Source organism: Sinocyclocheilus grahami, unplaced genomic scaffold, assembly GCF_001515645.1.
Source record: "Sinocyclocheilus grahami isolate Dianchi unplaced genomic scaffold, SAMN03320097.WGS_v1.1 scaffold573.1, whole genome shotgun sequence".
Lineage (NCBI taxonomy): Eukaryota > Metazoa > Chordata > Actinopteri > Cypriniformes > Cyprinidae > Sinocyclocheilus > Sinocyclocheilus grahami.
This window is the reverse complement of record NW_015505752.1, coordinates 94,824-120,672: the sequence shown is the minus strand read 5'-3', so window position 1 is coordinate 120,672 and position 25,849 is coordinate 94,824. Positions and strand designations below refer to the sequence as shown.

At 39.4% G+C, this 25,849-nt stretch overlaps 1 protein-coding gene and 1 long non-coding RNA gene across 2 annotated transcripts; both read left to right on the top strand.

Moving 5' to 3' along the window:
* The first annotated feature begins 643 nt into the window (after window positions 1-643).
* Window positions 644-7,246, top strand: LOC107556581 (uncharacterized). The gene is made up of 4 exons (XR_001605297.1): window positions 644-821; window positions 1,683-1,760; window positions 1,830-1,956; window positions 6,580-7,246. It is a non-coding gene; the product is annotated as an uncharacterized lncRNA (long non-coding RNA).
* A 5,679-nt stretch (window positions 7,247-12,925) lies between these two features.
* LOC107556578 (DNA-directed RNA polymerase II subunit RPB1-like) lies at window positions 12,926-24,902 on the top strand. Its single transcript, XM_016239712.1, has 28 exons — window positions 12,926-13,012; window positions 13,909-14,041; window positions 14,137-14,273; window positions 14,415-14,588; window positions 14,700-14,981; window positions 15,091-15,252; window positions 16,531-16,751; window positions 16,856-16,988; window positions 17,084-17,208; window positions 17,435-17,645; window positions 17,739-17,948; window positions 18,038-18,206; window positions 18,288-18,382; window positions 18,726-18,929; window positions 19,112-19,334; window positions 19,515-19,698; window positions 19,933-20,104; window positions 20,370-20,475; window positions 20,952-21,157; window positions 21,260-21,731; window positions 21,847-21,947; window positions 22,025-22,129; window positions 22,356-22,538; window positions 22,625-22,828; window positions 22,916-23,102; window positions 23,206-23,319; window positions 23,423-23,572; window positions 23,669-24,902. Exons 1-28 carry the CDS (start codon window positions 12,926-12,928, stop codon window positions 24,814-24,816), a joined length of 5,898 nt encoding a protein of 1,965 aa, XP_016095198.1. The 3' UTR covers window positions 24,817-24,902.
* Window positions 24,903-25,849: the final 947 nt, after the last annotated feature.

The window sequence follows — 25,849 nt, the reverse complement described above, 5'->3', positions numbered from 1 at the left end:
TTATGATCTCTCCGACTTGTTGGAACTTTGTCACTTTTCTCACACTTCTACGTAGTTCTTACTGTGAGCTTGATTATAGAACTTTCAGTTCACATGCTTGTATGTTGTCGTTTTAACCTATTTGTTTCTTGCTATGTTTATTTTTGGAATTTATAATAGTTTGGGTAACGTCTTCAGTAAGGATTACCCCAAAGTGTTTGTATTTTTATACTATGAGCTGTTTGGGAATTGGAACATGGATATAAGAAACTCAAAAGTAGAGTTCAAAATGCAAGATATTTCACCACAGTCAATATTAAGAGCATGGTGCCCAGAAAACATGTCAAGATATGTAGACAATGGATGTTTTATCAGGAAGCTCTATGGAAGTATGTCTAGCTGATTTAAGGTATACCTTTGGGATAAGATCTCAGTTCAAATCAAAGTAAGTGTGATAGCTAATGTTCAAGGATTATGCATTCAGTAATAATACATTTAGATAATTTATATTATATTATTTAAATTGTATTGTAACTTTTCATTTCTTGTTTAAAAAAATCAGAAGTATGCCAGACAGAGGTGGTCCTTTTGAATAAGCCATTCAACTTCATAAACAAGCTTTGTCATATTCCAAATTATTGTATTTGTCATTTGATTGCCTCTAATCTTTGTCTGCTGTGAAAATAGGTGGCTCAAATGTTCCCCTGCTCACTGCTGATCAAAGGCCATCTTTAACATGACATATGGTTCAGCAGACACTAATGAGAAGGCAGTGGCCAGCTGAATCTCCACGGTAACAAAAGAGGCTGGGACATCTGGAGTCAGCCACACACAGACTCCTGGTGCGTTTTGGGGAAGAGGGGGCTGTCAAATGTCCGCCTGCAATGGGAGGACTGGATAACAAATATGGCAGTGGGCAGATGAATGAAATGTCAAGTTAACCCTCTGACGTTTGATAGTTTTGTTATCAGAGTACAAATAATCAATGTTTAATGATTCAATCATCAAGAATAGCATGACTACCCAGAGCACAAAGAATATTTTCTTTTATTCATATTTATCAAACATTGTACAGATGACATTTACTTAAATACTTCCTGCTGTTATGACTATTGCACTGTAATTGTTCTAATTTTCAATTTTATTTTAACACTTTTCTTTTATTATCCATTTTTTGTTGTAAATGTCCTTTAATTTAAAGTTTAATTATTCAATATTTAGTTTTTATTTAGATAGTTTTTCCATATTATTATATGATTTTAATTATACTGTATAGTTCCTGTTTCCTGCAATTTATTGATGCTACTGAAAATGCTGCGATTCTCAGTTCATCCCTGTTTGAAATTTACAAGACATATACTGAAAACTGCATTTTCTGATGTTCCTATCTTTTCATAAAAGATCTGCTCTATTTGTGTAGCCAAAATATTTGTAACTGCTTACAAGAATATATATATATATATAGGTTATATATGATTGGAAGCCCTTAGTCTCACCACACTCTGTCTGAGCACAGTGGAGTTACTTTGTATACTTGGATGATTTCCGGTGTCATATTCTCATATTCATCTTCCAAGCACATTTAATTCCAGAGATTGTGATTTGCTGAATGCTTCTTTAAAACCCTGTTTCCATTCCTTGTCTCTTAATTATTGGGAATTGCCCAACCATCCATTGCTGTATTTTGCTGTATTTTTTTTCAGTCCCTCTGTCACGATACACAGGATTAGGAACAACCAATGGTAAATTCATCAAAGGCAGAAGGAATCAACACAGTGCAGGTGAGTAATGACTGGTAGTATGGTAGGCTGGATATTGACTTGAATGTAACTGTTGAATGTGTCTTACAGTATGATCTGGGAACACACACACAAAGGAGCAGTCGAAATGAGGGGACCAGGAGATGATTTAGATTCGACTTGGAAAAAGGAGACAGCATCAGAGATAATCCAAGGAGCTTATGGTCGGTTTCCCAAGGTAAGTTTCCAGGTAAGAGTGGCTGTGTTCTCTTGACAAGGCCAAACAGTAAATGCCAGTGTGCATGTGTGCTTTACAAGGGACATGTGTGCGATTAGAACTCTGGAAAACGTGAGGAGCGAGAGCCTGGTGTGACAGTGACACCCTCTTGAATTAATTATTTTTCTAAATAGCCCCCAATTTGCATTACTCCTGTCTTATTTAAATGTATTTATATAGGGATAAGCTTCTATGCTATGAGCTTAAACTTAATAATATCTCAGTCACGGTTTTATGTATGTCTCCCTCGACTTTAAGACATTTTATTTGTATTAAAGTTCTATAGATAAAGCAGATACTTATAGTGATAATGGATCCCCTTGTCTTGTTTCTCTCAATATTTATGCTTTCAAAATATTTCCATTAGCTATCACTCTTACTTTAGCTTGTTTACCCTTTAATCATTGTAATAAACTTTTGTTGAAAGCCAAAGAACTCACACATTTATTTATTGAGGTTGAGTGAAAAACCTATGACTAGTTCACAAATGTAGGTTTTTTAAATAATCTAAATTATTTAAAGAACAATTTGATTGACAGCAGATTGATGGCAAAGTTGTTCAGAATGAGATGATCTATCGTATGATATGAAAATCTAGTGTATGTGTGAATATATGAATATTTTTTAGCAAGTTGAGTTCATTTACCATAGAAATATTGTGTTTTTGAAGCCTTTTTTAACTGTTATCGCGCCACCTATGGTCCGATCTCCATGAAGCATTGCATGCTTATTGAGAATCAACTGTTGTATGTGTTCACCTAGTTTTGTAAAGTTTTGAGTTTTTGTTTAGGATTTATAGGCATTTGGGCATATTTGGACATGGCCAATTTCTAAATGACCCTGTTCTAGCTACCCAAAGGGGAAAGTTCTACTATATATATATATATATATATAATTATTGACCTAGAGACTCCAGAGAGTTGTATTGCAGTGGTTTTTTCGAGGTTGAGCGAAAAACCTAGGACTAGTTCACAAAAGTAGTTTTTTTCACAAATATTTAAAGTATGAAGTGATTGACAGCAGTGGTTCTTGAGGCAAAGTTTTATCCATCATATGATATGAATATTGTGTGTATGTGTGAAAATTTGTGCAATATTCAATCGTTTACACACTTGAAAAATGCAATATGCCAGTGTGCATGTGTGCCCACCGAATTTCGTTCCGATCAGCCTCCGTTAACCTCGTCTAATAGGTGCTCAAACTTCATTGGCTGATAGCAGCCATGATTTTTGAGATGTGCCAATGTCCTCATATACAGTCATGGCACTTTGGAAAAAAACACTATACCAATTTTCAAGTCAATCGGACTAACGGTTGCAACAGTTATAGCCATTTTATACTTTTTCCAAGTTATAGCACCACCAAGTGGCCAAACTCCGCGATTGAGATCTTACATAAGTGTTCTGATTTTGGTGAAGATATCTCATTCTGTTCAAGAGTTATAGGCATTTTAGTAAAACGCTTTGGTGTCCCTTTGTGACACCAAACTTTTTTTTTTTGTGATAATTATCGATATTCACTCTTCAGAGAATCTTTCTGCACTGGTTTGGTTCCGATCGGGTGAAAAATGATACCCGAAATGATATCGGAGATGGACATTTTGTTTGGCTTGACACAAACGGTCTAGGATTTATGAGCAATTTCGTGGTTTTGATCGTTGTAGCACCCCCTATTGGCTGATTGCCAGTCTCTGCCCAAATTGAGCTCTACCATCTGGCCAAGTTTCAAGTCTCTAGGACTTACGGTTTGGTCTGCACGATCTGTTTTACGGCAGAAATATAAGCCTTAGATAAAGCTGCAAGCAGCGATTACTGGGGTTCAAGCACTTTAAGGCCTTTATCGCATCTATGCTGTTAGGGTTTAGGCCAACCTGCAAACACATTTTGTTGTAGATATAGAGATTTGAAATAAATGAGGTAACAAAATGCTTACTGAATGTCTCCTCTTTATAACACTGGAGAATTCACTGTAATCATAATGTGGCATAATTGCATAAATTAATTCCTCAGTAGAAATGAAGTGGTAAACTTTGATGAAATGTGAGGTGTAATGTTATAATAGTGATTTTATCATGTCTAAATATGAATCCAAAAGCAAAATCTGTGAAAAGTACTACATTAGGGAGTTGAATGATGCCATCTAGTGGTTATAATTGCAATTTCAGGGACTTTATGACCTTGTTATAGCTGTCCAAATACAAAAGTTTAACATTTTATGATAATTATTGACCATGAGAGTGCAAAGAATTGTACTGCATTTGTTTTATTGATTTAGGGTTAAAAACCTAGTTCACAAAAGTAGTTTTTTTTTAATGATCTCAAATATTTAAAGAACTATTTGATTGACAGCAGTGGTCCAATAGGCAAAGTTGTTCAGAATGAGGAGATCTATCATATGATTTGAAGATCTAGTGTATCTGTGAATATATTAACCTTTTTTGCATAGAAATATTGGGTTTTTGAAGCCTTTTTTACTGTTACAGTGACACCTACACTTTATGACCTTGTTATAGCTGTCCAAATACAAAAGTTTAACATTTTATGATAATTATTGACCATGAGAGAGCAAAGAATTGTACTGCATTTGTTTTATTGATTTAGGGTTAAAAACCTAGTTCACAAAAGTAGTTTTTTTTAATGATCTCAAATATTTAAAGAACTATTTGATTGACAGCAGTGGTCCAATAGGCAAAGTTGTTCAGAATGAGGAGATCTATCATATGATTTGAAGATCTAGTGTATCTGTGAATATATTAACCTTTTTTGCATAGAAATATTGGGTTTTTGAAGCCTTTTTTACTGTTACAGTGACACCTAAGTTCCAATCTCCATGAAACTTTGCACGCTTGTTTAGAATCATCTGATGCATGTACTCACATAGTTTCGGAAGGTTTTGAGTTTTTGTTTAGGATTTATGGGCTTTGGGGTATATTTGGTCACGTCCCTTTTCTAAATGATCCCATTATAGCTACCCAAAGGGTAAAATTCAACATTTTTTGATAATTATTGCGAGTCCAGAGAATTGTGCTGCAATGGTTTTATTGAGGCTGAACAAAAAACTATTTGTTTTGAGCCAAGGATTCCAATTATATAAGTAAGACACTTGAGTCTACAACAAACGGTCTAGGAGTTATGAGCACTTTCGTGTTTTTGATCGCTGTAGCACCCCCTATTGGCCGATTGGGGCAAGACTTTGTGTCTGAGTAGCAAGCGTCCATCTGACCAAGTTTCAGGTCTCTAGGCCTTACAGTTTGGTCTGCCCGATCAGTTTTAGAACGGAATAATAATCATTATAATTATAATACAAATCCCTACAAAAACAATAGGGATTCAGCACTATGTGCTTGAACCCTTAAAAACGTTTTGGATAACTTGAGTAGGCTAATCAAAGAGTTGCTGGTCCCCATTGACTTCCATTGTATGGAAAAAAAATGCTATGGAATCACATTATTCACATTATATAAAATTATTTTGTCTTCAGCAGAAGAAAGAAATTCTTACAATACATAGCCTACATTCTGTAGAACATAAAATATTTTGAGAAATGTTTCAACTGGTTATTTATTGTCTGTACAGTGAAAGTTAAAAGGGGTCCAAAACAACATTGCCTTTTATCAAATGGACAAGAAAACCACTGAGATATTTTTAAAATATCTATTTTTGTGTTCCACCAAGTCATACAGATTTGGAACAACATGACAAATTTTTCCTTTTTGATGAACTGTCCCTTTAAGAAGGTTAAATTAGAGAAAGGGTGTTGATGATGCATTGTATGTGTGCAGGCTGATTTTTTTTTGTTTTAAGAAGTCTCTTGCGCTCACCAAGTTTGCATTTAGTGAATCAAATAACTGTTTTCTATTTTAACGTACTTTAAAATGTAATTTATTTTTGTGATGGCAAAGTTTAATTTTCAGTAGCCATTACTCCAGTTTTTAGTGTCACACAATCCTTCAGAGATTATTCTAATATGCTGACTTGGTTCTTAATATTTTTGGGGAAACCGAAAATGTTAAGCATTTTTTGTTTATTTGGGGAGCCAAAAATGGTACTTCTATGGCATCGCTGCGAAAACTTCCATATGAAAACTTTAAGAGTGTATCCTATACAATGTTCATGTATGATAATAATTTCAGTTTCTAAGTGGTGAACTTGCAACTCACAGTGTTACAACTCACCCCATGTTACAACCATTCCCGTAGATGAAATTTTTGCGATCCAAGCTTGGGATGATCAGTGTTTGGGATAATCAGAGACCAACTATAATTTATGTGAGAAGTGCCATTTAGTTTAATTACTTTAGCACTCCATTTTATTTACATTTTTTGTGTCCCAATATTTGACATTTAGCATTTTCTCTTTCATAGTCATCATAATGATACGTTGTGTTAATTCTCACTGGTCTTATATAATAGAACATTTTGATTATTAAAATATAGGCTTAGAAAGATTTCTGCTTGGTGGGCTTAATTTTGTAAAACTTACTTTACCATTCACAGTCATTACCATCTTAAAAACATATCATTAGATTCCCTTGGTAAATGTGCTTTTTTCTTCTTTTTCTTTCTTTCTTTTTTCGCCAAACAAGATTACTTATGGAGCCTTGTGATTACTAAACTGGAACAACAGGGCTTTCCTGAGAGCTCCTGATCAAAGCACAGCCCATTTTCTGCTTGACTGTGGCTTCCGCTTGAAAGAGGAAGATCCAGACACTGAAGGAACAGGAGCGTTCAGCTGTGTCTGTATTGTGCTCAAAGCTTCCATCTAGTGGTCATGACTCTCCTCCGATTTGTAGCTTGACGAGTTTCTCAGCATCTTTTTTGCATTTACACATGACTGTAAAAAGATCTTGATATAACATTTGAACATATACCTTTAATAGCTACATCAAGAAAAACTGTACAGGAGATAATCCAATAACACCATATGTGTTAAAAGTGTCATGAAATTTTAAGTAATATTTGTTAAGCCTGTGTTATTAATTTTTTGTTTGGTAACAAACTGAGATTATATTTTGGCTCCAATTTCTGGAATAGCACTGCAGTATTTATTATGTGTGGCCCATTGTTGTTTAATACAATCTTCTTAATTGTTAATAAAAATTAAAAAAACATCATGTCCTGTGAAATGTCTGAACGTTTTCCTGAAGGAACCATATTTCTAAATTGCTTTGCAATATGTAAAAATGGCACCCCGTCCTTTGAGACAGTTATTTGTTAATGTCTTGCCTTTTAGGTTCCAGCTTGACAAAGATTTTATTTTGGTTTACCGTGTTAAATTCCACAGAACTTTTATAAAGGTTTTAAAATGCTATATAGAGATTAGGCTTTACAGTTTAATGTCTTATGCTAAAACGCATAGACCAAAGTTTTTTCAACGCAGGCTGTAGTTAAAGAATTCCAGAGAGGGAGTCTAAATAAGTGAAGTACATGTAACTGATTTTGTGTGTGTGTGTCTGCCACAAGGTGGTACTGCAGCTCGGTTTGAAATACATTTAAGACCACCTGCACAGCACTACTCACGTAAACAGACAAAATATTAAGCAATGTGTACAGTCATGGTCAAAAGTTTTGGCAGTGACAAATTGTATTTTGCAAAGTTTGCTGCTTCAGTATTTGTAGATTATTTTTTCCACATGTTTCTATGGTATACTGAAAAACAATAAAGCATATAAGTTTTAAAGACTTTTATTGGCAAAAAAATATGAGTCAATATTTACAGTGTTGACTTGTTTCTCATAACCTCCGCAATCCACTCTGGCATGCTGGATATTAGCTTCTGGGCCAAATCCTGACTGATGGCAATCCATTCTTGCCTTATTAGTTCTCGGAGTTGATCACAATTTGTGTACTTCTGCTTGTCCACTCGCCTTTTGAAAACTGACCACAAGCTCTCTATGGGATTGAGATCCGGGGAGTTGCCTGGCCACTGATCCAAAATTTCAATGTAATGGTCTTCGAGCCACTTCTTTATCACTCTTGCTCTGTGACATGGTGCTCCATCATGCTGGAAAATGCACGGATCATCACCAAATTGCTCATGGATCGTTGGAAGAAGTCGCTCTTGCAGGACGTTTTGATACCATTCTTTATTCATGGCAGTGTTTTTGGGCAGAATTATGAGAGAGCCCACTCCCTTGGTTGAAAAGCAACCCCACACATGGATGGTCTCAGGATGCTTTACTGTTGGCACAACACAGGACTCATGGTAGAATTCACCTTTTCTTCTCTGAACAATCGATTTTCCAGATGTCCCAAACAGTCAGAAGGGAGCTTCATCAGAGAAAATAACTTTGAACCAGACTTCTGCTGTCCAATCCCTGTACTTCCTGCAGAATTTCAGTCTGTCCTTGACATTTTTCTTGAAGAGAAGTGGCTTCTTTGCTGCCCTTGAAACCAGGCCGTTGTCCAAAATCTTGGTCTCACTGCGCGTGCAGATGCTCTCACACCAACCTGCTGCCATTCCTGAGCAAGCTCTGCACTGCTGGTGACATGATTCTGTAGCTGACTCCTCAGGAGGAGACGGTCCTGGCGCTTGCTGGACACTCTGGGACGTCCTGAAGACTTCTGCAGTCGAACCTCTCTCCTTGAAGTTCTTGATGATCCGGTGAATGTTTCTTTCAGGTGCAATATTCTTTGTAGCAATTTCCTTGCATGTGATTGTGAGGCCATTTTAATGCTAAGCGATGATGGCTGCACATGTTTCTTGGGAGGTAACCATTGCTAACAAGAACACAATGATTGGAATTGCTTCTTCTCTCCTTTTATAGCAATCAGTCTGCTCTTACAATCTAATTAGTATGATAGTGATTTCACCTGACTAGTACTCATTCACACTTTCACATGTGCTGCTGATATGATTAGTCAATTAATGTTAGCTGGTCATTTTTTGTCAGGATCAAAAAACTGTGAAATTTGTTTATTTTTTGTGAAAAGTTCATTTTTTGGCCAATGATGCTTTTAGCAATTTAAAATGCATCTGATCACTTTACACAATAATCTAGAAACAATGTGAATGAACACCACAACAGCTTAAGCAGCAAACTTTGCAAAACACAATGTCACTTCCTAAACTTTTGGCCATGACTGTACTTGAAACAGGTAACGTAATGCATCCCTGTTATTTCAGAGTTTGATTCACTTAATACAGGCACATAAACCTAATTTAGACAGAATATTTCCAAGTAGGTAGGCTTTAAAAAACTGAAACCAAGAATTTGAATGCAATGCAAATGTATTTTATTTACACATAATACTTACATGAATGTCATACGAGAATCTTTCAAACCATTCAGAGTTAAGCTATGTGACATACATTTGTCCATGTCCATTCAACTGCCTGTTAATGAAAACCTAATTTCTTTCATTAAAACACATTAATAGGCCACTTAAAGTGAAACCTTCCCAATCTCGCATATTAACGTAAAATACAACGCATTTAAAGTGACAGCTCACCCATTTATTCACTCTCACGCGATTTCCAATATGTGATTTATGCGAGTCGTAAGGCAGAATTAATGTTATCGCGTCTTTTCATTCATTTCAATCCCTAAAATTATAACATCTTTTGTGCTCCATAGAAGAAAGTCATACAGGTTTAAAACAACAAATTATAGAAGTTTTGTTTTTGATTGAACTATCCCCTCAGCAATTAAGACTGTAGGAGTCTTTCAGCTTAACATGGTTACAGACAAATGTAAATGAGATTTTTTCACATTGGTACTGAAACGCACAGTGTGTAGAAAACAGCCTTCATGTTGCACCGATCCAAGTAAATGACCATCAGACCGCCTATTTATTTTGTGTGTGTATATATATATATATATATATATATATATATATATATATATATATATATATATATATATACACACACACACACACACAACACAACGGTACTGCCTTGATAACTGCGTCACAATGATTTCGTTTTTGTGGAAAGGTTTTCAAAGTGAACATAATGCTAATGTGTTAGCTAGCTCCGTCTCGTTTTACTTCAGGCTGGAGTTACGCAACTCCGCTTCCCTTCAGCCCTGTAAACCCGCCCAAGTACATAAGCACCCGACTCCATGTTTGTTCATCTCTCCGCCACTGTACCCGCCATATACGACATGATCCCTTAAATAATCCACATCCATTTGGTGTTACTTCTAAACAAGGCTCTTGTTTAAGTGAGGAGACCGATTGAGATATACTTTGACACAACATATATTCCCATTCAAGAATGTCATTTTGACTGTAAACGTATTGGGACTAAAACCGGGTTAAAGCACTTTCCAGAACCAATAACTCATATTTATCCACAACAAACGACTGTAAAGCCAATTTTCTCAATACATGTGGTTTCAAACAAGTAGATTTGGGTTTGATCCATGAGCTACAACCAAGCTCTTGCTCCATTATCCGATTAGCATTATAAACATAGCCCTTACAAACTAAGTCTTTTCGGCTATAAATAATCTTTTTGTGTTAAGAAATCGGTGTTATTGGATAAGTTACTCGGAAACCAATTCAAAAGTTAGAGAACCTCCGTATTTTTCATGTAAATGGATGCACAGCCATCCAAGCTCAATGCTAACAGGCTAACATGACCGTGATATTACACGATCGGTTAAAAAGCCACATCTACGTCTGAAAGCATATAAAGACAAGACCAAGATCAACGAAAATAGCTGCTGCTTTTTTTTTTTTTTAAATCCAAAATTGATAAAAGTCATGATTGTTCATGTAAACGACCGTCTGGTATATTCCTGGTGTCTATGTTAATATGTAACAAAGAGACCAAATCAAGTATAAAATGTAACTGAACCTATAAAAACAACTTAAAGGTTTTGATTTTTTGTTGTGTTTACAACCATCTCTCTGCACTGCAACCTATAATGTACTCAATCCATAACTATGCGTCTGAATAATGTTGGTTATTTACCGATATAAACCTACATACTCAATAACAAAAATATACACACTAACATTTTGAAAATGTAAACGAACATGTCAAAGAAAATAACTTTAAACGGGTGCTGTTTAATGTCCCCATTCCACAAAGAATGGCGGCTAACAAACAAGCAGAAGCTCACAACAGTAGCTAGGTAACATTACTACAAATTCTTGATTACACTCAACACTTGCGAGAGCAATAAACTATATGAGATAATCAAATGAAATCATTACGAACCATGGATTTGCGATTATTTATAAGAAAATCGGTAACAAGAAAACAAGCTAGCGCCTTTTTGTAGAGCACAATGGCCTGTATATACAATTCAGTTTTTTTTTTTACAGCGAGTTAAAATAACGTAATAATTCTCAAAATAGTTCCAAAAACATCAAACGTTTAAAACAACGTCTCTCGAATGTTTTTTTTTTTTACCATAACTATGCGTCTGAATAATGTTGGTTATTTACCGATATAAACCTACATACTCAATAACAAAAATATACACACTAACATTTTGAAAATGTAAACGAACATGTCAAAGAAAATAACTTTAAACGGGTGCTGTTTAATGTCCCCATTCCACAAAGAATGGCGGCTAACAAACAAGCAGAAGCTCACAACAGTAGCTAGGTAACATTACTACAAATTCTTGATTACACTCAACACTTGCGAGAGCAATAAACTATATGAGATAATCAAATGAAATCATTACGAACCATGGATTTGCGATTATTTATAAGAAAATCGGTAACAAGAAAACAAGCTAGCGCCTTTTTGTAGAGCACAATGGCCTGTATATACAATTCTGTTTTTTTTTTTTACAGCGAGTTAAAATAACGTAATAATTCTCAAAATAGTTCCAAAAACATCAAACGTTTAAAACAACGTCTCTCGAATGTGTTTTTTTTTTATTGAAAATGCACTGTCCTCAGCCTCAGGCTTTCAGCGGAGTTTCCAGCTGATCATACCGAAAAAAGCGCGTGCCGTCCAGCCATTGTTTCTACTCGACCTCGTGGATTCTTGCATTTTCCCATAGAACACAAATAAAATAAGGAAAATCATAATAAATAGTTCGAGGAATGTTAATAAGCTTACAAAATAAAAGCAAGTTAATAATTTGAATTACATAAAAATCGTATTCAAACCCAAACCAATGTGTTAATCCTCGACGGTAGGTGTAGGCCTCTCACACGAGCTTCTTTTCCAACACTCTTAGCTGATCCAGAGCGAGACGGACGGAACACGACCAGTTTTTTTTATTTGTGCTAAGAGGGTGAAAAAAATATCAGTCGGGTAAAATCGGCAATGCTCGTAAAGAAGGCGGGCAGAAAGAAAGTTATTTTACCGCCGTCAAGCGTTGGTTGCAATTGGTCAAATGCTTTCTGCTCATGAATATTAAAAACATGTTTGGCGAATAATGTTTCATATTGACGAAAGTCATTTAATATTCATGTTTAAAGTGTCTACGGATCCTCCCTTGGTTTATACGGTCCTATGGGATCTCTTCATACGTTTTGTCCCGCCTCCACCTACATAGGATTCGCGGGAATCAAGAGCGCACAACTCCATTGGTTCTGCGTCAATTCGAATGAATTATTCATATGCTGCAGTCTCGCGGCCAATAAGCGCACAGAAAGATCGATCCATAACCCGCCCTCTGACTGTTCAGCCCCTGCCTATCAGACTGTGTAAACCTGTAGCAAAGCATACAGTCTATATAAAGACGTGTGAGAGCAGTTTTCTCTCAGATGCGCGTAGAGCGCACTGGAGTGTAGATCGGGGAAAGGGAAGGGGGCTGCTGGTAGCTACAATAGCTAGTATATAAACACAAATTTAAAAAGCACATTGAGTAGCAAGACACGGTGGTCACCGGGAAACCGCCATCGGACAAGTTCCGGTCACCATTGGGTGCCAGGAGAGTCTTGGTGGCGTTTCAGAGGTGTTCCTTCTTACAAAGCGGCGTGCCGGGGGAGGACGCGTCTCTTTGAATAGACAGGATGCACGGACCGCCTTCCAGCGACAGCGCATGCCCATTGCGCCTCATCAAGAGAGTGCAATTCGGCGTCCTCAGCCCTGATGAACTTGTAGGTTTTGCTCTTGGGAGGGGGTATTCTCTTAATTCTTTGAGTATTGTTGTATTACTCAAATCATCATCGTGTTAAAATCATATTAAATATGGTTATTAACATACAGTGTCTTTTGTGAACATGTGTTTTGCTAACTTAGCCGGCTAGCCACTTCTTCCTCAGTAAGAGCATGTGTTTAGAAAGTTGAAGAAACACTACACAAGAGTCCTGCTTTAACAATTAGCAACAAGACACGGAAAGCATTGTTTGAAGTTATATAACTTTAACTTGTAACCTTTTTGTTTATTTTATTTGACCATTTTGGAGTCACATGGCAGACCCAGAGTCTCTCCCAAGTTTCCACATTGTTCCCCATGTTTACCTTGCTGGCAATAAAATGTGAACTTCTATATGCATGCTTTCATTTATTTCAAACTCAAATACGAGCAGTTCATAAAGTACACTTTGTTTTGAAATAAATGAGCAAATAACACATTTGAGTTGAGATGTGATGCTTTTTTTTAGAGAGCGATAAAAAAAAAATAACAGATTTTTATTCAGTAATGTCGTATTAAGGGCTTTCGATCCTTTCTGTGATTTTCTTTTCTTTTTATATTTTATGAATGCAGACTTAAACAATCTCTGACACCTCGTTCGGTGGTTATTGTATGTTTTATGGGTGCAACATGGATGAAGAAACCCATTATAAATAGAACATAGTTTATATTTAAAATTAAAATATTAAATGCATAATTTGCCAGATGACATCTAAGTAATTGCTTATTGCAAACTTGCTGTTATTTTTGCTGTCTATTTAGTTTTAAAAAATTACTTGAGAATGTATTCAGTGTACCAATGTTTTCCTGCTGTTGTGAAAATGTAAGACGTTTTAATGGCATTTACGCTATTTTCAGAAACGGCTGTCCGTTACTGAAGGGGGCATCAAGTACCCTGAGACCACAGAAGGAGGGCGCCCTAAACTGGGGGGACTTATGGACCCCCGGCAAGGGGTAATTGAGAGATCGGGCAGATGCCAGACGTGTGCAGGTATGTTCATAAACTGATTTTTATCCATCATGGTTGGTATTTATGTGTTACGCAATCATTTCAAACCTCTGCTTGTTTTGCTTGTTGTCGTTTAGGTAACATGACTGAGTGCCCTGGTCATTTCGGTCACATTGAGCTGGCAAAGCCAGTCTTTCATGTTGGCTTCATCACAAAGATCATGAAGGTCCTCCGCTGTGTCTGTTTCTTTTGTTCGAAACTGCTTGTGGACGCGGTATGCTGTGTTTTCAATTTGCCTTTTGTTTGTGATTTCTTTCTTTGTCAAAATATTCCTTCCCCCATGGTTCTTCTGATTTAGATCCTTTGGTCAAATTGTTTTGTAGTGCATTTTAATTTCTAAATTTGTTTTACCCAGAACAATCCAAAAATCAAAGACATCTTGGTCAAGTCGAAGGGTCAGCCACGTAAGCGTCTGACCCACGTCTATGACCTCTGTAAAGGCAAAAACATTTGTGAGGGTGGAGAGGAGATGGACAACAAATTTGGAGTGGAGCAGCAGGAGACAGAAGAAGACCTCACCAAAGAGAAGGTACAGACCTAAAGTTCTCTAAGTGCACAGGGCAATTTTACATGTTCTCCGCTGCATTTAAAGCTTGCTCTGGAAGTTTTAAAACTGATTTTTTAACTTTCACATCTCAAGGGTCATGGAGGCTGTGGCAGGTACCAGCCCCGTATCTGTCGCTCTGGCCTGGAGCTGTATGCTGAGTGGAAGCACGTGAATGAAGACTCGCAGGAGAAGAAGATTCTTCTCAGTCCTGAACGTGTGCATGAGATCTTCAAACGCATTTCAGATGAAGAGGACATGATCTTGGGCATGGACCCCAAATACGCCCGTCCTGAGTGGATGATTGTCACAGTGTTGCCCGTGCCCCCTCTTGCTGTGAGACCGGCTGTGGTCATGCAGGGCTCTGCAAGAAACCAGGTTAGCATTTCTTATTAAACAGTGGGAAAAGAGTCTGATGTATTGCATGGTTCCTATAGCTGTTAGATTTGTTTCAATTGTTCGCTCTTTTTTTCTTTTTTCCCCCTAGGATGATTTAACACACAAGTTGGCTGACATTGTGAAGATCAATAATCAGCTGAAGCGAAATGAGCAGAGTGGAGCTGCAGCGCATGTTATAGCAGAGGATGTCAAGCTGCTTCAGTTCCACGTGGCCACCATGGTAGACAATGAACTGCCAGGTCTACCTAGGGTAAGATTTACACAACACCTTAGAGCAGAGGTCGGCAAGTAAGTTTGGCATCGGGCCAAAAAAAAATTTCGCCACCAGATGGCAGGCCAGAATATAGTCAAAGGATAATTTAAGAAATTAATTGATGAAAAATGGAACTAGAATTGCCTTTGACAGACTTTGCTCCGCATCTAAAGTATTTAAGTTTGTTTGATATATCACAGTTCTGTTCATAACGTATATTAAAAAATAAAACTGTTTTCCTACCACATGACAAGCTAATAACATGGTTGTCAGCATTAAAAGGTATAATTGCTGCTTTTTGCAGTGCAAATTTTGTTTGTGATGAAAATAACAGTAAGTTTTCGTCAGTTATTTTACCTATGGATCGATGCATTTCTTACAGATTTCTGCTCATTCGAAATCGGATACAGATGAAGTAGCACTGTAAGATTACATTTGTTTGAATGCATTATTGAGAGAGCGATTCCGTGTGAATAAGTGTTGTAGTACGTTTAAATCATGCTTTCAGCTGAAAATATTCAGTGTCTAGAAGGAACAAACTAATTCCTTGAGAACTATAACGGCTCATTGCCGTCCTTTGCCGTCATCATAGCCTTCACATTCTTTCTGATTTGAGTGATCCTTCTCTATCAAGCTAGCTATATGTTTAACATGTGAATTCTTGCTAAATATGCAGTTATATTACGGGTCATTGGCATGAATTGTACTCGTGGTGGAGCGCCTTTGGAGCGAGTGAAAACCACGACGCTCCGACTTTTAAAAAAATCCGCTCCTTGCTCCATTCAAAATCACACCTCTCCACTCACATACTCTGATTGTGAGCAACTGACAGATCTATTTCAGAACCAGCCACTATCAAAATAATCTGGCTGTGGGCGCGGGCCAGACATAATTGCTGGCGGGCCAGTTTTGGCCCACGGGCCGCCTGTTGCCGACCACTGCCTTAGAAGATCTGAATCCAGGCTACTATAAGAAGCAACAATTACATGATAATTAGCAGGATTAATAGTATTATTAATAAAAAATATAACATAAAATCTAAATAATAGTAGTAATGTTTTTAAGTATAATTGATCAACTATTAGCATTATTGTTAGAAATTGTTTTGAAATTATAATAAAATGCATTTGTAAAAAGTCTGTGTACACAAAATAAAACTGCTGCATGATATGTCGTTGCAGCCAATTAAAACATAATTTATATTTAATCTGCAATTATGTTGAGTGGGGAAATCAGGAAATTTTCAATGAAGACTCTCATATGCTCTTGTTTCAGGCAATGCAAAAGTCTGGTCGTCCACTAAAATCTATCAAGCAGAGGCTAAAGGGTAAGGAAGGACGTGTCCGAGGTAATCTGATGGGAAAGCGTGTAGACTTCTCTGCCCGAACCGTCATCACGCCTGACCCCAACTTGCAGATCGACCAGGTCGGGGTTCCCCGTTCCATCGCCGCAAACATGACCTTCCCCGAGATCGTCACACCCTTTAACATTGACAGGTAATAGTAGTTTTTATCTCTTAATGAATACACATCTCACTTACAAAATATTTGAGTGTCTTCTGAGAGGTCTCCGTAACTCAGTGCTCTCCTTAACTTTATAGACTGCAAGAGCTTGTGAGGAGAGGGAACAGTCAGTACCCTGGAGCCAAATATATCATCCGAGACAACGGGGACAGAATTGACCTGCGATTCCACCCTAAGCCAAGTGATCTTCACCTTCAGATTGGATACAAAGTCAGTTTTGACAGGCTTTTTTTGGTTTGTTTGTTTAATGTAAGAATGTAATTTAATATTTGAATTTAAATCCTTTTTTTTTTGTTGTTCTCTAGGTTGAACGACACATGTGTGATGGAGACATTATTGTGTTCAACAGACAGCCTACACTGCACAAAATGTCTATGATGGGCCACAGAGTGCGAATCTTGCCATGGTCAACATTTCGACTCAACCTTAGGTACACTGGATTTCTAAGACTTGATCCACCACATTATTTATGGATTGATACGTGGATAGGCACTTTATTACATTGGTGTACTGTATCATCAGTTATAATTGCTGAAATTGTAACTAATCGGTATAGAAATTTAATGGTCATATTTAGCACCTTCATTCTAATATAATGGTTTTTGGCTTCATTAAGATTACAAACGCATTTTAAGAAGAAATTCCTTTCACTTTAGTGTGACAACCCCATACAATGCTGACTTTGACGGCGATGAGATGAACCTGCACTTGCCACAGTCTCTGGAGACCCGTGCTGAGATCCAGGAGCTGGCCATGGTGCCTCGTATGATCGTCACACCACAGTCCAACAGACCCGTCATGGGTATTGTGCAGGACACCCTGACAGCTGTGCGCAAGTTTACCAAGAGAGACGTCTTCTTAGAGAGGGTACGTATATTCAAAGCTGTGGGACAAAATTGAATGTGATGAGCTGTTCAGTTGTGCAGGTACTAATAAATCATTTTGTGTGCTTTGTTTTAGGGTGAGGTGATGAACCTCCTCATGTTTCTCTCCACATGGGATGGCAAAGTGCCCCAACCGGCTATCTTGAAGCCTCGACCTCTCTGGACTGGCAAACAGATCTTCAGCCTGATCATCCCTGGGCACATCAATGCCATCCGCACACACAGCACTCACCCTGATGAAGAGGACAGCGGCCCTTATAAACACATCTCCCCTGGAGACACTAAGGTGTAGTAGTGCAGCCCAGATATGGACATAGTTTTTGTGCAAAACTAAGTGTTTATGCAATTTTGTTCTCATTTCAATTCGTTTTGCAGGTGATTGTGGAGAACGGTGAGCTGATCATGGGGATCCTGTGTAAGAAGTCATTGGGAACCTCAGCTGGCTCTCTTGTCCACATCTCATACCTTGAGATGGGCCATGACATCACACGACTCTTCTATTCCAACATCCAGACTGTTGTCAACAACTGGCTGCTCATTGAGGGTAAAAAATAAGGATTGAAATATGTGCAAATATTGAGTAAATTCAAGTCTGTCTGTCTTACAAGTATCTTGTCTGCTTCAGGTCACTCTATTGGTATTGGAGACTCCATTGCCGATAAGGCGACATATCAGGACATTCAGAACACGATTAAGAAAGCCAAACAAGATGTGATAGAGGTAAGTTGACATCATTAGGGATTTATAAATATAACAGATCAGAATCAGAAAGAGCTTTATTGCCAAGTATGTTTGCACATACAAGGAATTTGTTATAGTGTCACAAGCTTCCAGTACACGGAGACAACAACAACACGCAGATAATAAAAATAAGATGTGAATAAAATACACATGCATAAATATAAACCACAAAAAAAGAATAAATTGTATGTACAGGTGTGCTATAAATAGAATAGGAATAAAATAAAGTTGTAGGGATGTACTAGGATTTAGGGTGATAAATAAGTAAGATCAGTGCTTTCGTACATTAATGCAGTTGTGCTTGATGATTTCTTTCTCGCAGGTCATTGAGAAAGCCCACAACAATGAGTTGGAGCCCACCCCAGGTAACACTCTGAGACAGACCTTTGAGAACCAGGTCAACCGCATCCTGAATGATGCTCGAGACAAGACTGGATCCTCTGCCCAGAAGTCATTGTCGGAGTACAACAATTTCAAATCCATGGTGGTGGCTGGTTCAAAAGGCTCTAAAATTAACATTTCTCAGGTGAGAGGAGACAGTAGATGGTGTTTAAATCTTAAAATAGTTCAAAAGCAAGTTGCTGCCTTTTTCATATTAAAGGCTTAATATAATCCCAAGTGGCATTAATCTCAATGGTGCATGTAAATGTGGTCCGTGTCAGGTTTTTTCACAATCTCTGTATTTGTTCTTCCTCTTCACCCATTTAGGTTATTGCTGTGGTGGGGCAGCAGAACGTTGAGGGTAAGCGAATCCCCTTCGGTTTCAAGCACCGCACTCTCCCTCACTTCATTAAGGATGACTATGGTCCAGAGAGTAGAGGCTTCGTGGAAAACTCCTATCTGGCCGGTCTCACACCGACTGAGTTTTTCTTTCACGCCATGGGAGGCAGAGAGGGTCTGATCGACACAGCTGTCAAAACTGCTGAGACAGGTAATGAACACACATGGACTGAGCAGCTATTGATGGCTAATACTAAATGTAATCTGAACTTCAAATCATAATACTTATTTCTAGTCTCTAAGTGAGATGTAAAATTGTCATCAGATTTGTCTTGGTTAAAGGCTGAAATTGTCTTCATGAGTTTTAATGAATTTCTTCTCGTTTCTTCAGGTTATATTCAGCGTCGTCTGATCAAGTCTATGGAGTCTGTTATGGTAAAGTATGATGCTACAGTCAGAAACTCCATTAACCAAGTTGTCCAGCTGAGGTATGGAGAGGATGGTCTGGCAGGAGAGGCTGTCGAGTTCCAAAACATGGCTACCCTCAAGCCATCCAACAAAGCTTTTGATAAGAAGTTAGTGTTCTTGTGTTGATTGAAGTATTTACAGGAATGCAATATTGCCAGTAGTTTAAGTAATAAATATTAGCTGTATTAACCCAAATCAACAGGGACATGAATAGTAAGCTATTTAGGAGTCTGTTTTCAAGTCATCACAGTTCATTGTTGGTCATCAGCTCAGAGCCAATATCCAGACTACTGACTAACGTCATTGATTTCAACTTTCTGCCTCTTTCTTTAATTGCACAGGTTCAAGTTTGACTACTCCAATGAACGAGCTCTCCGCCGCACTCTACAGGAAGATGTGGTGAAAGATGTGATGACCAATGCCCACGTCCAGAGTTCTCTAGAGAGAGAGTTTGAGAAGATGAAGGAAGACAGAGAGATCTTGAGGGCTATTTTCCCCACAGGAGATAGCAAGGTCTGACCCTTTAAGCGCCATCAATATCCATATGCTCTTTGGATGGGATTATCCTCATTCTGTTACATCTGTATCAGATGTGATATAACACTGTATTTGCACACTTTTAACCATGCCATGGGCCAGCATACATTAGATTACAGTATTACAATACATTTTTAATCTGCACAAAGTGTCAGCTATCTTTAACACGTTTTTTAATAAACAGCCATTTTGAACCTCCTGCTTCTTTAGAAATAACAAGTGAACACTGTGTTTTCCATAGGTGGTACTACCGTGCAATTTGGCCAGAATGATCTGGAATGCTCAGAAGATTTTCCGCATCAATCCTCGAACACCAACTGACCTCAACCCAGTACGAGTTGTGGAAGGTGGGTTTAAACACATTGGTTTGTACTTTGAGCCTGTAAAGGGATTTTATTTAGGTATCTTTTAACTAACTTTTATTTTATTAACTTATTTTGACATGAACACTATACACTGCTTTAACCATCTTAATCGTTTGAGCGGGTCTCCCAGCAAAATAAAGACCCCTGCTTGTGGCAGCTAAATAAAACCTGCTGATGACTGATCCCTGTAGCTTACAACTGTCTTGTGGCAGACCTGTGCAAGCTGATTATAAAGGCCACTTTTACATCTTTGTATACGTGTTGACTAAAGACATTATGCCAAACTCATGCACTTGACAAATCTGCACCTTTTAGAGGTGTCAGTAATTTTATGTAGCCCTGACCAATATGGCTGTTTTTACTTGTCATTATAGTCATGGCGCCACCCTTTTATTGTCATATTATTGGATTGAGCTGCAAGCGTGTTGCACATGAATATGTGCTCTGGTTTTATGCAGGAGTTTGTGACTTAAGTAAAAAGCTGGTGATTGTAAATGGTGAAGACCAGTTAAGCAGGCAAGCCCAGGAGAATGCCACTCTGCTCTTCAACATCCACCTGCGCTCCACCCTGTGCTCAAAGCGAATGACTGAGGAGTTCCGTCTTAGCACAGAGGCTTTTGAATGGCTGCTGGGAGAGATAGAGACCAAATTTAACCAGTCCATTGTAAGTAATGCACCTGAAAAAAAATAGGAAGTCATATCTTTTATCCATTTATCAAGTTGTCTCATTGCCTGAAGCTGGACTCTTTCTTATTGTTTTCCTCAGGCTCACCCTGGTGAGATGGTAGGTGCTCTGGCTGCCCAGTCTCTGGGAGAGCCTGCTACTCAGATGACCCTGAATACATTCCACTACGCCGGTGTGTCCGCCAAAAATGTCACTCTCGGTGTGCCTCGACTCAAAGAGCTTATCAACATTTCCAAGCGACCCAAGACCCCCTCCTTGACCGTCTTTCTCCTGGGCCAAGCGGCCCGTGATGCAGAGAGGGCCAAAGATATCTTGTGTCGGTTGGAGCACACAACCCTGCGCAAGGTCACTGCCAACACAGCCATTTATTACGACCCCAACCCACAGAACACTGTGGTGACTGAGGATCAGGAGTGGGTCAACGTGTACTATGAGATGCCTGACTTCGACGTGACCCGCATTTCACCCTGGCTGCTGCGTATCGAACTTGACCGCAAACACATGACTGACCGTAAGCTGACTATGGAGCAGATTGCAGAGAAGATCAATGCAGGTGGGCTTGAGATTATCACTGAATAAATGCATGTTAATACAACACTTTAAATGGCAAACAGCATGGACGCTGAGGTGATAGGTAATTTTCTTATTCTAATCTTTCTGTCTTCTAGGATTTGGTGATGACCTTAACTGCATCTTCAATGATGACAATGCTGAGAAACTGGTTTTGCGAATCCGCATTATGAACAGTGACGAGAACAAGTTTCAAGAGGTAATTAGAATTTGTACTGTTGAGCACGTAACAGAGCTTCTCTCTGTTGAATTGTAAATGTTGAATCTTGTGCCCAGGATGAGGAGGTAGTGGATAAGATGGATGACGATGTCTTCCTTCGCTGCATTGAATCCAACATGCTGACAGACATGACACTGCAAGGCATTGAACAGATCAGCAAGGTATTTTTCTTCCAACTTCACTTCAAGTAAACCTGACAGCCCATCTGGCAGTGCAGGTTCATCAAAAAAGGCACATGGCACTTACATGCTCCTGATTAATGGGGATTGCAAATTGGCATCCACTTGAAATATAAAATGACACACAGGACACCTGTTTAAAGTTTTGTGGACTTCACAGATGGCCATGAGATTGGAGTTTAATTTCTCCTACTCTCTGCCCTTGTAGGTGTACATGCATCTACCACAGACTGACAACAAGAAGAAAATCATCATTACAGAAGAGGGAGAGTTTAAAGCCTTGCAAGAGTGGATCCTGGAAACGGATGGAGTCAGTCTTATGAGGGTCCTCAGTGAGAAGGACGTGGACCCCGTCAGAACCACCTCCAATGACATTGTGGAGATTTTCACTGTAAGAATTGTTTAATAGCTTGTGTAAAGTGTGTGACCTATTAAGTCCTTAGATCAAATTCAGAAATGTCGGCTCTTCAATTGCAGGTTCTTGGTATTGAGGCTGTGCGTAAGGCTCTGGAAAGAGAGTTGTACCACGTCATCTCTTTCGACGGTTCTTACGTTAACTACCGCCATCTTGCCTTGCTGTGTGACACGATGACCTGCAGGGGTCACTTGATGGCCATCACTCGTCATGGTATCAACAGGCAGGACACTGGACCGCTGATGAAGTGCTCTTTTGAAGAGACGGTGAGGCTCTATTTACTGATTTAGAATATTATTAAGGTTGATCCTGTAAAGAAATGTTTAAAAATGTTATTCCTCCCTCTTCTGTAGGTGGATGTGTTGATGGAAGCCTCATCTCATGGTGAATGTGACCCAATGAAAGGAGTGTCTGAGAATATCATGCTGGGACAGCTTGCTCCTGCAGGCACTGGTTGCTTTGACCTGCTGTTGGATGCTGAGAAGTGCAAGTATGGCATGGAGATTCCCACTAATATCCCTGGAATCAGTGTCGCAGGACGTAAGTCATACTTGTTTCCTCTTTTTGAATGCTTAAAGGCTTAAACCTTGTACTTTGTCCCCAAATTTAAACCGTAAGTTAATCATTGCTTTTTCCACCACAGCCACGGGTATGTTCTTTGGCTCTGCCCCCAGCCCCATGAGTGGCATGTCTCCTGCCATGACTCCCTGGAACACAGGAGCCACTCCTGCATATGGTGCCTGGTCTCCCAGTGTTGGTGAGTGAAGAAATGCTACATACGGTTTTGTTTTGCTGCCACCCTCATTTACAGTGCGTTATCTCGTCTAGGTCTACATATTTCTGTTCTTTTTCCTATACAGGAAGTGGAATGACACCAGGTGCTGCAGGCTTCTCTCCCAGTGCTGCATCTGATGCCAGCGGCTTCTCGCCTGGCTATTCTCCTGCCTGGTCTCCTACTCCTGGTTCTCCTGGATCCCCTGGACCAGCTAGCCCTTATATCCCCTCACCAGGTTACTATTTTGGTGTTGTTCTGTTTTTAATAATAACGGTCATTGTTTGTTTACCAAACAGGCCGCTAATGCAATCCTTTCTGTTTTTCTCTTCAGGAGCCTTGTCTCCAAATTACTCTCCGACTTCTCCTGCCTACGAGCCTCGTTCTCCTGGTGGATACACCCCGCAGAGCCCTGGTTACTCTCCGACTTCTCCATCATACTCTCCAACTTCGCCATCTTATTCTCCCACCAGTCCAAACTACAGCCCCACATCTCCGTCCTACTCGCCCACATCACCCTCCTACTCTCCAACTTCGCCATCTTATTCTCCAACATCTCCAAGCTACTCCCCGACTTCACCGTCTTACTCCCCGACTTCACCGTCTTACTCCCCGACTTCACCGTCTTACTCGCCAACATCCCCCAGCTATAGCCCAACGTCCCCCAGCTACAGCCCAACCTCACCGAGTTACAGCCCCACGTCTCCATCTTATTCCCCAACTTCTCCATCTTATTCCCCGACCTCCCCGTCTTACTCTCCCACCTCTCCAAGCTACTCTCCAACCTCCCCATCCTATTCCTCAACATCTCCGAGCTATAGTCCCACTTCGCCCAACTACACACCCACCTCGCCAAGTTACTCTCCGACCTCTCCATCCTACAGCCCCACCTCACCTTCCTACTCTCCCACCTCTCCCAATTACACCCCAACCAGTCCGAATTATTCCCCCACATCTCCTTCTTACTCCCCAACTTCGCCGTCCTACTCTCCATCCAGTCCACGTTACACCCCACAGTCTCCCACCTACACCCCAAGCTCGCCCTCTTACAGCCCAAGCTCTCCATCCTACTCCCCCACCTCTCCAAAATACACTCCCACCTCCCCCTCCTACAGTCCCAGCTCTCCCGAATATACCCCAACATCCCCCAAATATTCCCCCACTTCCCCGAAGTACACGCCCACTTCGCCCAAATACAGTCCCACTTCTCCAACCTACTCCCCAACTACGCCCAAGTACAGCCCGACTTCCCCTACTTATTCTCCAACTTCTCCTACCTATACCCCAACCAGCCCCAAATATTCCCCCACCTCTCCAACTTACTCTCCAACTTCTCCCAAATACTCACCCACTTCCCCTACCTATTCTCCAACTAGTCCAAAGGGCTCCACTTACAGCCCCACTTCTCCTGGCTACAGCCCCACCTCTCCAACCTACAGCCCAGCCATCAGCCCTGACGACAGCGATGAAGAAAATAATTAAAGATGGCTGGCGTCTGGGTTTGTCCTACTTCCCTGATTGGCACTCCGACCCTGGGATAAAGACTGAAGGAAAGCCACTCAGCTGGGGTTGTTGTGGTTTACAGGGAAGGCTGAGGAAACTGGGATCCCACATGTGACATCCTTTTTGATTTTTCTCTTTTGGACTTCTTGAACAGTTCTTAAATAGCCTCACTAAACAGGCTTCAGTGGTTGCATCTGTCAGAGGTTTGAACTACAAGCCAAACAAGGCTGCCTTTGTATTGACCATTTTGGTCGCTCTAAGTTTAGAGGGAGAACCATTGCTCAAAATTGGTGGAAAGATGCAGGAGATTGACTGCTTTTGGAGGAGAAAGATCATTTGTTGTCCTCCTCTTTCCATCCAGTAATTTCAATCTCCCTTACTTTCTCTCAAAAATTCAGTGTTGGATGTAAATGAAATCTAAGAAGTATTGCCAAAAGCCTTCAAACAGAAAACAGTGGATTGTATCAGAAAAGTTTCAAATGAAACCTTGAAAAATATCTATAACGTAAATGGAAAGGGGGAGAAACTAACCTTTCTCACATTTTACAGCTTTTTGTTTCTTAGTGTAAATAAGCACTTGCTCGCAGTTTTGATTCATTATTCCAGGTCAGAACTGAGCACTGTTTAAATATTAATGTTGATTTTCTGTCTAATTTGAGTTCACTTATGTTATTTCTAAAGCAGCAGGAGGTTCAAAATGGCTGTTTATTAAAAAACAGGTTAAAGATGGCTGACACACTTTGTGCAGATTAAAAATGTCTTGTAATACTGTAATCTAATGTATCCCGGCCAATGGCATGGTTAAAAGTGTTGTGTAGTGTTTGCCCTCTTTAAGAATCGGAGAGCGAGAACGGATGCTTGATTTGAGGCATCAACTTTCTAGTCAATTGTCCCCAAAAGATGCAAGCCTTATCTTTCACCAGCATCTGCCCAGTAATTTACAATTTCAAAAAACTGCACAAAAAAGTGGTAACCAGCAGTCTTGTACCTCTGAGTGCACAGTGGAGTGGGA

What these genes read in the sequence shown, in the direction of transcription:
- LOC107556578 (XM_016239712.1), top strand. Translation starts at nt 12,926, where the DNA reads ATGCACGGACCGCCTTCCAGCGACAGCGCATGCCCATTGCGCCTCATC. An exon ending in AACAAAGCTTTTGATAAGAA is followed by an intron (nt 19,699 to 19,932) that starts GTTAGTGTTCTT and finishes TTAATTGCACAG; the next exon opens with GTTCAAGTTTGACTACTCCA. An exon ending in GCATTGAACAGATCAGCAAG is followed by an intron (nt 22,130 to 22,355) that starts GTATTTTTCTTC and finishes CTGCCCTTGTAG; the next exon opens with GTGTACATGCATCTACCACA.